The sequence below is a fragment of the Fundulus heteroclitus genome, chromosome 2, assembly GCF_011125445.2.
Source record: "Fundulus heteroclitus isolate FHET01 chromosome 2, MU-UCD_Fhet_4.1, whole genome shotgun sequence".
NCBI lineage: Eukaryota > Metazoa > Chordata > Actinopteri > Cyprinodontiformes > Fundulidae > Fundulus > Fundulus heteroclitus.
The window spans coordinates 789178-803385 of record NC_046362.1 but is presented as its reverse complement, the minus strand read 5'-3'; the positions used below and the strand labels follow the sequence as shown (position 1 = coordinate 803385).

Sequence of the window (14208 nt, the reverse complement as noted above, 5' to 3'; positions counted from 1 at the left end):
ACATAAAAGACTAACCTGACAACAGCCAGATGCATGTCTCGCTCCGCCTAGCTCCACTGACATACATCTGGGACACCGCCCGTTGAAAGTGATTTCTCCAACCAATTTTATGGTCTGGCCAATCAGGACGCAGGGCTGGCATTTCATAGATGTGACGTAGTGGAGACGCAACCATGACGTGAGACTGTTTTGATAGCAATGGCGGCTCGTCGAGGAAGCAAGCGTTAAAACATTGATGCTGCTATTTCTTCCGTGTTGTCCAATCTACCTAATATTGTTTAATTAAAAGAACATCAGAGAACGCCTCTGAAGGCTTTTGTTGGTGGAAACCATGTTTTCGCCCTTCTCCCGACCGGATTTGGCAAGTTTTGTTTTCCGGGGCGCGTCTGCGCGTCTGCAGCGGACGCGCCCCGGAGCGGTTAGCGGTTAGCGTGAACCATATTAGGAGGCCTTTAGTCCTTAACGAGGTCGGCCCGGGATCGACTCCGACCCGCGGCGCTTTGCCGCCTGTCTTTCCCCCTCTTCCTGTCATCTCACTGTCAATAAAACGCGTGCCTCTAGAGCACGTCGTCTTTTTTTCCTGCGTCGCTCTCATCAGCGTCACGGGTTAGCTTCGGTGTGAGTAGTTGAAATAGCACGTTGATAAAGATGACAGACAAGTGGCTTATCCAATCATATGCAAGAAGTTTTGATAAGGCCCAGCCTTCAATAATGGCAATTCCTATGGCGGTGTCCCAGATGTATGTGAGTGGAGCTAGGCGGAACGAAATACATCTGGCTGTTGTCAGGTTAATAAAAGACAACCTCCTGATAATATAATATGCAAAAAACGCTACCAAACGTTATTAACGCCACCGCACGTATTTTACGCGAGCGCGCGTTTTTTACGTCACTGCGCGTTCTGGCTGGAAACACGCGGTGACGTAAAAAACGTGCGCTCGCGTAAAATACGGGTTGGAACTGCACGTTATTGTACGGACGATAATTTGCCTCATCGGCTTGCCATAAGTTCCACTGCCGTACGCATGCGCATGTTTCGATAGATACAGACAGGAAAGGCAAAGTAGAAGCTCGCGCATGAACGTGTCCAACCAACAACTCTGATTGATTGTTCACTCTGAATGTTGTTTCAAAATAGCAAACCTGGTTTCATTTCTTAGTTATGTCCTGGATTTTGTAGCGTTTGTGGACGCTACGTCGCTACGTGATCAAAAAAATAAAGTCACTACAGGAAAGTTACTTGATTCATAAAGCAGCGACGCTATGGTCAAGCTACTGGAAAATGTAGTTTAACTAATAGCTTCGCTACATGTGGCAGCGCTACTGCCCATCACTGCTGTACCAGTGGCCTCAAGTCCAAGACATCTGTTGGGTTTCTGCTCTTGTTTGTCATCAAAGGTATATAGCAACATTTTATGCTTTCAAAAAGCCCAAAAACTGTTTGATCATGATAAAATAAGGTTACATACACCAAGCCTCCATCCTGATAATGTTTTGAACGTCTTTTTTTTTGTTAAATATAGCTCCCGCACCGGACATGATTAGCAGATATAAACAGACGTGGTGCCATCTAGCAACAGTATCGCAGGACTAATGCTATCTTAATTAAACAAATCAAAATTAAATAATGCCGGACCAAGCCTGACATTCTGCAATGCCTTACAATAAAGTGGAAGCTTGGAGTGATCGACGACCAACTGTTATTAATTAAATACATCAATCTAACGGCAAGATTTACTCACGTTATTCAACTCTGTGGTCACATCTGAGCAATTGTCTGGTTTAGCGTCCGCTTCAGTGAACACCAAGGTCATACTGTATTACCAGCAACATTCCAGTCTTTTCCCTCTTGGAATCATATATTTTTTCGCGTTTTTTTTTTTTTTTCACTATCTCTTGGAAGATTCTTCATTGTTTCGCTTGGAGATGCTAATAGCCATTAGCCGCTTCCTTTGTTTTAACCCCTGCTGCGCATGTGCAGTAGGTACTTCCGTTAAAATCCTAAATAAACAGCAAAGGCTTTATTTACTAAAAAATTTAGCAAAAACAAAGCATAAAACATCCGAATTATAACTAATACGCCAGCAGGACGTGATAATCTTTCATAAAAATTTTGTATGCAACCAGAGTGAGCTGCAGACATACATAAAAAAACGTCAGATAACGTGGCTATGGACCTTTAATTTGTAGGAGATATAAATAAAGTTGAACATTTTCAGCTCACAAAACATATTCACAATTATTACCAACTTTTTTAAATATGCTATATTCAGATCATTCAGATCAGACGAAGCCTGAACTAAATCAGCCTTCTTAACCTGTTATTTAGCAATAGCTGAAAGTTTTTAATATGCATTTTTGACAGGTTAAAAATTGTATTAAATTAATTCATGAATTAATTGAATACCTTTAACTGAACATGTTTAAATTGTTATCACTTTATGGGTCAAAATCACAAAGCCTGAAAAGAGAGAAAAACAGAAAACAAACAAACGAAAAGAAAGAAACAGCCTGTTCTCAACTTTCTCTTCAAAGAGAATCCAGGACTTTCGGACTTGCTAGGGGAAATCAGTATCTTATCGTTACTTTGATTTAGTATAGTTGGTCCTGGAGGTTAAAGTAACAGCTAGTTTGAGAGGTGCCACAACCCTAGAGGACTTCTTCAAAGGCAACTCAAATCTCAAAAACATAATAGTTCATTGGGAATTTTGCAGAAGCCAGCAATTTTGTCCACAGGAAATTAAATTAAATGGAGGTGCACAACTTTTAGAACATTTCATTAGTTTATACCACTTTGCTTTTGTTTACTTTTGAAACACTACACATGTTCCTTTCACAGTATGTTTTTCACAATGTTAGATCATTAGAGGTACATCACCTCCTGTCTTTGATTCCTGTCTAAAGAACGGTTCAATACATTTTAAATATTCATAAAACAGTGTTTGCATGAAGGGCTTTAACATTTTTGAGAATTTTGCCAGTTTAAGGGAGTAGAAGTTTAGTTTGGTCCTAGCCGCTTTTAAACTTGCTATTATTGATAATATTTTCCTTAAAGAGATTGCTTCACCATAAACCTGTTGGGAAAAGTAAATAAATCCTTACCCCCAGATCCCACATCCTTCATGCTTACTCCGTTCCGTTCATGTCAGACAGACGGAGGAACTATGTTGTTATGTTAATTAATAAGAACAGTTCCACATTCTCCATGACTACTTCTAACATCACTGTCGACGGACCCGCTTTCACTGCCCAGTTATGGAACAACTCCAGTTTTCTGTTCCGTTCCAGCTCCGGCTGGGTCAAACTCCACAATTTTAACCGTAACAAACAGGAAAAAGAATGCTAACAACAGCCGGTTTGTCAGTTAAATAGTTTAAATAGAGAACATTAACCACAAAATAAAAATAAAAAAATTTTTCACAACAGTTAACTGTTTTACTTAAATATCGGATGCAAACCACTCTTTTAGCACCAAATAAGGAAGCTGATTCATCTTTTAAACATTCAATTTGAAACAAGGTAATTTCCAAATAGATTTGCATTTTGCTTGTCATGACAATGATTGTGTGAATTGTATCTCTCGCACATGCTCTCCTCTCACTCCAGGGAACTTCAGAGCAGAGCTAGACAGAGTAACAGTGGATGTAGTACGCTTTGCTTTTCACTGGCCCACGGAGGTGGTCTGGAACAGAACGAACACATCCAAGCATGGGGCATGTGGAATCTGGGGGTCAGAGCTGACTAGCAGCTGGTCAGATGTATACAGCCAATTATAGCAAAACCCAAAGCAACTTAAATTGGAAAATGTTTTTATCATTGGGTTAGAACACTATGGTATTGTAATGATCAGAGGGAAAGGACACAGAATTCAGCCAGACCAGCAGAGGTTTCTTTTAAAAGAAGCTTTTTAATCACAAAATCAAAAGAACAGGGGACAAATCCAAACAGGCTGTCAAAAACAAAAAGATGACACAAAAAATAAACAGTCCAGTTGTGCAGGCAGGGCAGGGCAGGAACAGACAGAACAGGATGGCACAGGTAACTGGAGACAAAGGGGGTCAAAAATCCAAAAGCAAATCAAAAACAGAATCTTGCAGAAGGAGACTCACCCATAACTCAACAAGACAACCTGGCACTTGTTAGGATATCAACAAGGTCAAGTGGAACGAGCTGTTTATCCCAGAACTGCATGGCACACTTAGATGGCACTGACCCAAAAGATTGGCACATATCTATCAGATACCACCCTGGAGGTAACGCAGCTTCCCTGCTGATGTCACAGTTTGGATGTGTACCGCCCTTGTATGGGTGTGTCCCGAGATCCCTTTATAATGTTTGTGTGATGAGCACTCGAGGCCTCCTGCCGATCAGGGGCCCATCAGCGCTGGTGTGACTGTAACTATTTCTCTGTCTTTACCTAGATAAAATATAACTAAAAGCATACTTGTCTGTTTTATGCGTCCTACATTCAAGGTAATAGAAGGTGGGGGTCGCCTGACTGGGTAAAACGAGCTGGGTCCACCGAGGGTGCTTCACCGTAGACACGGCACGGTGAAACAATAACACACTGATGTCTGGTCTCAGCAGTTTATATGGAGGTGGAATCAGGTGAAACCATTGAGAGGTGATTGTAGCAGGGGTGGAGTTAGGCAGGTGTGCAGAGTAAGTAATTAGACCAGACATCAGTGCTGAGGCTCAAAACAGGAACATATCACAAATTCAAAACCTAAACTAAGAAGCATCTGAAGACATAACTAAAACAGTAAGCACAAACCTAAACAAGAATCCAGACTAGACAGAACTCAAAACAGCCAGATAATAAAAGACAGGAAAGAGAAGGAAAACTAAAACTAACATAAACCATAACAGAACTCAGAATATTACAGGTATTGGATATAATTGTTCTAAATCTTCACAACAGATTGTTGTTATATTTGGTGCTGTTTTGTTTAACTGAGAAACCTTAATGTTTTTATGTGAAGTAATGTTTGTTGAGTTTGCCACCCTTAACAATCTGTCTCAACAGTCTTCACTCCATTCTTGTTCCACCATCAAAGTGAAAACTTTGGGATTTTGCTTCACACTGTCAGTTCAAAGACAGTTCTGTTCTGGGTCTTCAAAGTCTCAGATCAGCTGATGAGGCGGATTGATAAAATCTGACTCAACCTAGGTAACCACACATAACAATTTGTACGTTACTCAGTTGAACAACACAGCACCAAACATTTTACATGTACTGTTTGAGTTGTTTACACAGCTAAAATCAGCTACAATACTGACTGAACAGTGACTAGTAGCAATGTGTTTACATTTTCGTCTTCACACACTTCAAAAATGTCCAAACTAACCATTCAATTAAAGTCATCAAATGAAAAATCCAGTTAGACAAAAATGTTTGGGACTTTGAAACTAAGTAGGTACGCTATTGTAAAACTGTCCGACCAGGTATTAAACTTGGTTTTGCACACCTAAGTTTAAATTTGTAATTCATTTCAGAACCTGATGAAGAGCAGCTCCTTTTTATGATAAGACCCTAAAGGTGTTATTTTTTTACCATATAGTTTGAGATTTTACACTTATTTACACATTCATAGTGAATGTGTTGTTTTTCTAATTAAGTTATTTTATTTTATTGTTGTAGAATTTGAAAGGACTCACTATCCAGATGTATTTGCTCGTGAACGACTTGCCAATAAAATCGATCTTCCAGAAGCAAGAATACAGGTAAGCTTTAGCACCCGGTGCTATTCGACTTTAACAGTAGAGACATGTAGAGAAATCCTGTTATCACTTCATATAACCTAATACTATAAGATTTACAACAGTGTGGATCCCATCATATTTATCAAATATTTACTGAAATAAGAATTAGGAGGCCTTATGGTTGCTCTACGTTCTTAGATTTCAGTTGTCTGTCAAACCTGAGGTTCAGTTGCCTCTAACACTATTAACTGTTTCCAGAGTTTTTACAACACAGTTAGACTATTTTATTTTCTCAAAGAAGACAATGGATGCTCATCATACTCATACTCTAATCACATACTGTGCTTTTCCAAATCTTTATCTATTTTTTATCTTTTTTAAATAAATGTTGCTGTCATGTTTTGTTCTATATTTATACATCCAACCTAATTTTCACTCTAACATTCTGAAAACTTGGAGAACAAAGCTGACCTGTGCTCCTGGACCTGAGAGTACATTGTTCTGGTCCTGTTTTACTCTTCTTCGCAAGGAAGGAACCCTTGATATATTAAGATCTTTAAAATTGTGCTTAATATTGTTCCATTTTCCTACCTTTGGTTGGCTTGTGGAAAATAATCCCTTTCTATATGTAGTTGAAGAAGATATAAAAAGTACACAAATGTACTGTTGAAACATCCTAAATATTAAAGTATGTTCTTGTTTGCTGTCTTTCAGCTTATTTCTTGTCATTTAACCTAAATACACAACCCAGTCTAACCGAAAATCGTGTGATATCCATATCGGTCCACAGCGGAAAACGTAGTATTGTCACAATTCAGCTCTTCAATACGTGTGAGGCTTACATTTTATTTGGCCTATTCATTTACAATGGCTACCAACCAGGTCACATGACTATAAAGTTTTCCCCAGCGAAAAAAAGAATACAGCTGCAGTTGCCCGTGGAAAAGTAAACATTTAAGCAAAACAACTGCATTTATATGCATATTTATTACATTTCTAGTGATAAGTATGGATATTATTTTCATATTGTTCGTTCAGAGAAGATCTATCTACACTTATTGCCTTATCTGCAGCAGGCAATTCGGGTGAAGTGTCTCGTCCATACTGAGATGGTCAGAGCAGGGGATCGAACCAACTACCCGCCAATTGCAGGACAAACTCCCTAACTGTGCATATTACAACTGTTTTGTCTGTGCACAAGAGGTTTCTGCAATGATATCCTTTGTGCAAACTCAATGTTCAATTGAAACAGGTCCAGAGCTGCCCCATCAGTTATTAACAAACAAACATACCACACCCCTCCACACTTTGTTCTGTATGCTCGGATCAAATGGAAGCCATCCATGTTTAAACTGTAGTCCGTAATTTGCTCTATGCAAGTGCTGATCCCGGGTTAGTGTGACTAAGTCTTTATTTCTGAGGGAACTCGAAATGCGGGTCTATATCTTTTCCTCCAGGTATGTTGACTTCTCCCCGCATGTCTCCCATGACTCTTTTTCCTTATCTCCTGGGGGGTTTTAGACTGAGCCGCTGCTACTGCGGCTGGATTGTTGGTGAGATCAAGCAGTTGATCCCTGGTATAAACAATGGTAGCATGCTGTCCTCCATTGTCTCCAAAAAGTCTGTATAAAACAGGATAAGCAGCATAATCGACCACAAAACGGTTAGTTCCATCTTGTGACTTGAAAAGGTGAATAGCCAGGGACATATACACTACTCGTAGTAAATAAAAAAAGTTAAAAGTATGGAAAAACTTAATAGAAACACAGAGCCACTGACATGAGCTGCCTGCTGTCATGGCAATCCTCTAACCTTGCCTATAAGCTGAATTGTTGTGGTATTTGTGCATTCACAAACAGACCACTATCCACCTTGTACCGCTCTTGCCTCAGCCATTGGGGACCAAGCCAAAAACATTTTGGGCGAATCACATCACACTATTATGGTTTAAGTTGTTTAAGTTACAGTTGTGAAGAAAGCAAGAGCTGCCGAGCCCACAGACGAACCAACATAAACATGGCAGCGTAGGAGGACGCACGTCAGAAGCCACAATTTCTTCTTTCAAAGAAGAACAGCAAGAAGTTCCTTGACCAGCATAACTTGTTGTGGTTTCTCATGACACCGGCTGCTTACAACATTTCAACTTGATACTGTGATTGGTTAAACCAACCTTTGGTAGGCGGATACAAGGTGTCGCTTCCCCCATTCAGCTCAGAAAGTTCAATCCCGAACAAGATGTGATGAGAGCAGACCTAAACTAATAATGTGTAGAGTGAAACCAAGAGTGCCACACCTTAGCAGATGACCGTTCATACTGAGCCCGGTTCTGCCGGAGGTTTTTCCTTCCCGTTAATGGGTGGTTTTTCTTCCCACTGTCGCTTCATGCTTGCTCAGTATGAGGGATTGCAGCAAAGCCATGTACAATGCAGACGACTCTCCCTGTGGCTCTACGGTTCCCCAGGAGTGACTGCTGCTTGTCGGGACTTTGATGCAATCAACTGGTTTCCTTATATAGGACATTTTTGACCAATCTGTATAATCTGACCCAATCTGTATAATATGATTGAACTTGACTTTGTAAAGTGCCTTGAGATGACATGTTTCATGATTTGGCGCTATATAAATAAAATTGAATTGAATTGAATTGAATTGAATTATCATTCTTGCTTGCCAAGTTAGCACTCCTCTTCCATTCATATGATTTTGAGTAAACCTTATTTTTTGATAGTTTATTGTAAGTTTTTGCTGATCAGAAACTAGAAACTTTTGAAAATGCTTGTTATAAATAGCTCAACAAGCAACAAAATAAGCTATAACATGTATTTAGATTTACATTAGAGAGTTAACAGAACTTTAGAACAAATTTGAATGTAGATTTTAATTTCTGTCTTTATGCACAATTCAATTTCTTTCTGACAAAAAATCTTCAGAGTAAATACTGTCCTGCTATCATTGATTTACTGTGACTACTCCCCTTGCAACTCATAGCATTTTATCATCTTTAGCTTGTTATTCCACAATCATTTCACAGTTCACCAATGCAAAAGTAAGGCATCTCCTGTCTTCAAATTGTTGTGTAGTCGGGGCTGAATGTGAATTAAGGTGAACCAGTCCTTGCATCTTGTCTAATCCTGGTTTGATTCCTGTTTTGTTGTGGTTTGGGCAGGTTTGGTTTTCAAACAGACGTGCAAAGTGGAGGAGAGAGGAGAAGTTAAGAAATCAACGTCGGCAGGTGTTGAATTCCTCCAGCCATATTCCCATCAACAGCAGTTTTAGCAGCAGTGCTTACTCATCTCCATCTCAGCCTTCTGCACCAGGTACAAAATGAGGCAAACACTATGTCCCAAAAAACTCTGTACTGTTAGTGACACCAACCACAATAGAAGACAAGTATTCTATTGTTTCTGGTTTATCTAACTGAATTTCATGGTTCACTACAGCTACAGAGCTTTTGACCTGACAGTGAAGGGACACCACACAAGTATTTCTAAAAATATTCAAGCTTGTTTTGTGCTTTGTGTTTTTTTAAGCCCAGGAAATGAGTACTCTTTCAAATTCATTTCTTAAAATAGTTCACTTTGGTGAGCTGGTGGCTACTTAAATCCACTCACTCACAAAAAGACTTACTGCGATAAATACAAATAAAATCCTTCTTCAGCCGCTTTCTTGGTGATATCTCACGTTTTTGGGCTAAAACTTAATGAAATCTGTAGGTGTATATAATTGAATCTACCTCGACAAAAACCTTGGTTCCAATTTAAGAAAAGTAAGCTGTGAGTTTCATTGTGGGTAGGATGTAGGATGTTCTTTTTAAAATATTTGTCTCTGAGTTGCCCTGCGACAGACTGGCGACATGTCCAGGGTGTACCCCGCCTCTCTCCCAGTGAACGCTGGAGATAGGCAACAGCAACCACCGCGACCCCATGAGGGATTAAGCGGGTCAGAAAATGGATGGATGGATGGATGGATGGATGGATGGATGGATGGATGGATGGATGGATGGATGGGTTACCTAAACCTAAAAAAGTGTTCTGTCTGTACACTAGTATAGACCAACACTATGAGATATAAAAACAATAATAAATGACCTCCAAATGTTGTTTTCTCAACAGACTACATATTGTTTGAAGTCTTGGTAAATCTTAAATTCCTCAACTACCCAAACCTGGAAAAACAATTAAGCAATGTACAAAGCTGAAAAACAATTTAAAATGTACTTTTGTGAAACTAAAAACTTTCTTCTGCTACTATTCATTTATACAGACACATAGTAATTTCAAAGATAAGTTATTTTGTTTGTCCTTCTAGCCAAGCTTTCTTTCAGTCTCTTTTTTTCTTTCTATCTAGTGTCTTTTTCTTCAGGATCCATAATGGGAAGATCGGATCCAGTCCTGTCCAATAGCTATGGCCTGCCTGCAATGCCAAGCTTTAGCATGGCTGCCAGCCTGCCCATGCAAGTAAGATTATCGTATAAGACATAGCAGAAGGGCAGTGTCTAGATGATAATCAGTGGACTGTAAAGTGCTTCAGATCATTGTCATAATAAGACGTGTACCATTATCAGTTGGGTGACGGTGATAAGTTAATTCTCTCTGACTTGCTGGGTATCCACTTTCAAGTGTGTTTTTAGTGTTTGGAGTTGATCACAGCTCACTCCAAAATATCAAACCTAGACTCTCAGTGTGATTAAAGGTGCTATGACATCACTGTATAAACCAGTTCATGTAGTTGATATTGCTGCATATGTAAATTCATCAAATCATTTCATTAAAAAAAGAAAGTCACCCTTTTGTATGGGGTTGTTTTGGCAGGCCTGATTTCTCTCTTCAATAAAAGGGTTGGGTACAGTAGTGATATGTGGCCCTACCTAGACTTCACTGTGATTGGCAGCAACCATATTTGGAAAACTGGTCAAACAGGTTGAATATTGGAAATTCAGCTCCGCAGCTTCAGGGAGTCTGCCGCTTTTTTGAGCCGATACAGGGAGGCTGATCTGAGGCTGCTGTCTCCTCACTTGCAGCCATCCTCTTCTCAAGCGGAGGAGTCAGACATGCTAGCGCTACTCATGGCCGGTGTATCAGCTGGGGGCAGGGGGAAGGCTGTTTACATGATGTAATGAATTGCTGTGGTGAATCCAAAGTTAAGCCAAACACGGAGCTGATGCTAAAAAAGGGTTTTTATTGACAAAAATGACGGATCCTCCAGGGTGACAAAAAGGCTGGGACAGACTCAAAAAAACAGGACAGATCATTCAGGGCAACAGACAGATAACGAAAACAGAGGCTGCAAAGCTCTTACCACGAGGTAGCGGACAGGGACAAGATGAGATATTCCGGCAACTAAGCAAAAACGAAGGTGGGCTTAAATAGGCAACAGAACAGGAGAGCAGGGCGGGGCTAATTAACAAAAACAGGTGGAGGTGATAAAGGGAACATAAGATAGATAAACAAAAACCTAAGGTAAGGAACGAGACTAAACGGACACGGGGTGAAATAAAAACTAACAAAGGCCAGATAACAAAAACAGGCTAAGCATAAATTCAAAACAAGAAACAGAAATAATCCTAAACTGAAAAAATAACCAGAACCACAACAGAACATTACACATGATGGTGTGCTCTGATTGGAGAATATGAATTACATAGAAATACAACCTACGTAGAAAGATAACCTGTTTTCTGATCTGACTGTTTTTGAGCAAAGAGACAAAGCTGACTGGCCATGAGCAGGTCCTTTGGTACCCACATTTGACATTCACATGGCCTCATCAGTGCACAACAGATCATATTATACCCCCAAATCCACAGAAAATTCTAATGTGTTGGCATGGCCCCTTTAAATCTGCCTTAAATGCATGGAGAAAGCATAAAATAGTTATCTGCACTAAAAACCGGCCAAGAATATAACTCTGTGTCATGTACAGTACTTATATTTTATGTAAAGGAAACAGCATTGGATTAGAAACTATTTGCCTGAGTAATTGCCTATGAAAAAGTATTATAGACATTTAGTTCCACTGCTTTAATATAATGTTCTGTTTCCAGGCATCAAACCAGACCTCTTATTCCTGCATGCTGCCAAACAGCCCCACTGTAAATGGCCGCAGTTATCAGACATATACCCCTCCACATATGCAGCCACACATCACCAGCCAGTCGGTGACGTCCTCTTCAACATCTTCAACAGGTAGGAAGATACAGCAGGTCTGTCTCTGTGCTTGAAATGAATATGTGTTATAAACCTCTCTCTCTCTCTCTCTCTCTCTCTCTCTCTCTCTCTCTCTATATATATATATATATATATATTATATATATATATATATATATATATATATATATATATATATACTCCTAGTGTACTCTCTCTCTCTCTCCCTATATATATATATATATATATATATATATAGATATATATATATATATATATATATATATATATATATATATATATATAGAGAGAGAGAGAGAGAGAGAGAGAGAGAGAGAGAGAGAGAGAGAGAGAGAGAGAGAGAGAGAGAGAGAGAGAGAGACACAGAGAGAGAGAGACAGAGAGAGAGAGAGAGTACACTAGGAGTTTGGGATTGACTGGGTTACTAGTGCTTAATAATTAATAATTAATTAATACCTGGAGTTAATAATTGATTCCTTGATTATAAATTACCAACAGCTTTTGTCTTGGCACATTTTAGACAGTTAAACAAGCAATTCACCTTGGTCAGTTTAATAATTTGTTTAAATTATTTGTGAAATAAACAAATCTTTGGATCAACTTGGAGTGTGTAAGTAGAAATGGAACATCCATGGGATAATTCATGTGTATGATCAATGTTGGGCAGCACTGGCAAAGGGGAAGGGATAACCAGACCGTGTTTTGAAGAATGCAGTGTGATTTAGCCTCTAGCTGGTACAGTTTGCTTCCCTGAACAAAAAAATCATAAAACAGGACACCATGTGGTAAACACAGGATGTAAAAGGGGGAACTAAGAAATGGTCAGCTCTGCAGGCACAGGACTCGGTCTGGGGCTAGTTCAAATACATTCAAAATGTCTATAATGGGACTACTGGTGGACTCTGCATGAAACACAGCTTGTAGTCTGAGGCAACATTTCAAAACTTCAGGTGCACATTGACGGTTTAGGGCCAACTAAGGTTGCCAACTGTTCCTTAAAAAAAGGAACAGGCCTATATTTAGAAACACAAACTTGTGTCTAATTAAATTAAGGTTTGAGTCAAATGTTTACAATATTATTTCATACAAAGAAGAATATACAAAAATTATCATCATGTCAGTAGGGTGGAAGACAATGGCAAAAAGTGTTCCTTATTTATTTTTCTAGGAGTTGGCAACCCTAGGACCGACCTACTTCTAAAACCTACTTGATCATACCCAAGCTAGTAAGAAAAATAACTAAATAAAACAAATGTACTTGCTGAAGTCTTCTGCTGGCCCAGAAAGGTTTCTGAGGTTGGATTTGGAGACATATACGGTGCATCTGCTGAGTCTCAAGGCGGTACAGTTTCCTTTGTCTCCTCAGATAATCTCAGTCTGGAACTGGGATCGCAATCTGCTCTGACTCACTGGTCTTTAATTTGTAAAAAGGGTTGGAAATCAGTTGTTTCCACACAGCTTGATTTCAAGCTGCACTAAGCTTGCTTCTTTGAAGGAAAAAAGCGGGTGAGGGGAGAACTTACCAGTAAAGCCAGCTTCACACTGACTAAGTTTCTTGTGCACGCCGTCCGTTCATTGCATAACGTGCCACGCAGCAATCCATACTGGACCCACTCATGCATTCAGACATCTTTCCCTCCTTTATTCTGAAATATTACCGGAACTGCTTTACACTTCCTGCGTCTTACTTCCTGTCTGGCTCATCTGGTTTTTAGATATTGATGCACTTTGCTCTGTCATCTGTCACAAAGGGACTCTAGCCATATTTCTGATGGACAATGGCAGCGGAAGGTTCTCTGTAATGCCATAGGACCACATAGAATGTGGAAAATCTGCTATTGACCAGAATGGCTTTCATTTGTGATGTAAGGGAGGATGTACAGATGAAGGTGTGTGTGTGAATGAGGGGTTAGTCTTTTAGAACCCAGTTACGTTTGCTCTCAGAGTAGCACATGCCGTACTTCACAGAAAAAAGCCTGGTGTGAAATCCGCTCTACCTTCATTCTGCGTGGGGGAGGTTAGATGGCTAGGAGCTGTAGACACAACCCATAGACATTATTATGGGTAGATGGCCAGTGAACTGACACTGCCTGTTGTAGCTGGCGTTTCAGCGTGGCCGCCATCTTGGATGGGTCTCTCACACGAGCCCAGTGCATACATTTGTACTGAAGAAGCTGTTTACATAACTAAAATAAATCATAACTCCCTGAATTTTTACCTGATTTTCACACGGTTTGGTTTGTTACAAACGGCAGAGATGTGGTTATGATACATGATGTTGTTACACATAAAAAAACATGTTTTAATGCTGAAGTACGTTGTTTAAACAACATATTTT

General features: G+C 39.7%; 1 protein-coding gene across 2 annotated transcripts in view; it reads left to right on the top strand.

Moving 5' to 3' along the window:
- LOC105934789 (paired box protein Pax-6) overlaps positions 1-14208 on the top strand; it is a 68839-nt gene that overhangs the window by 41644 nt on the left and 12987 nt on the right. For both annotated transcript variants that reach the window (XM_021322761.2, XM_036145431.1), the window contains exons 7-10: positions 5642-5724; positions 8870-9020; positions 10051-10160; positions 11747-11888. In XM_021322761.2, coding sequence (XP_021178436.1) covers positions 5642-5724; positions 8870-9020; positions 10051-10160; positions 11747-11888 — 486 coding nt within the window. The remainder of the gene's footprint in view (positions 1-5641; positions 5725-8869; positions 9021-10050; positions 10161-11746; positions 11889-14208) is intronic.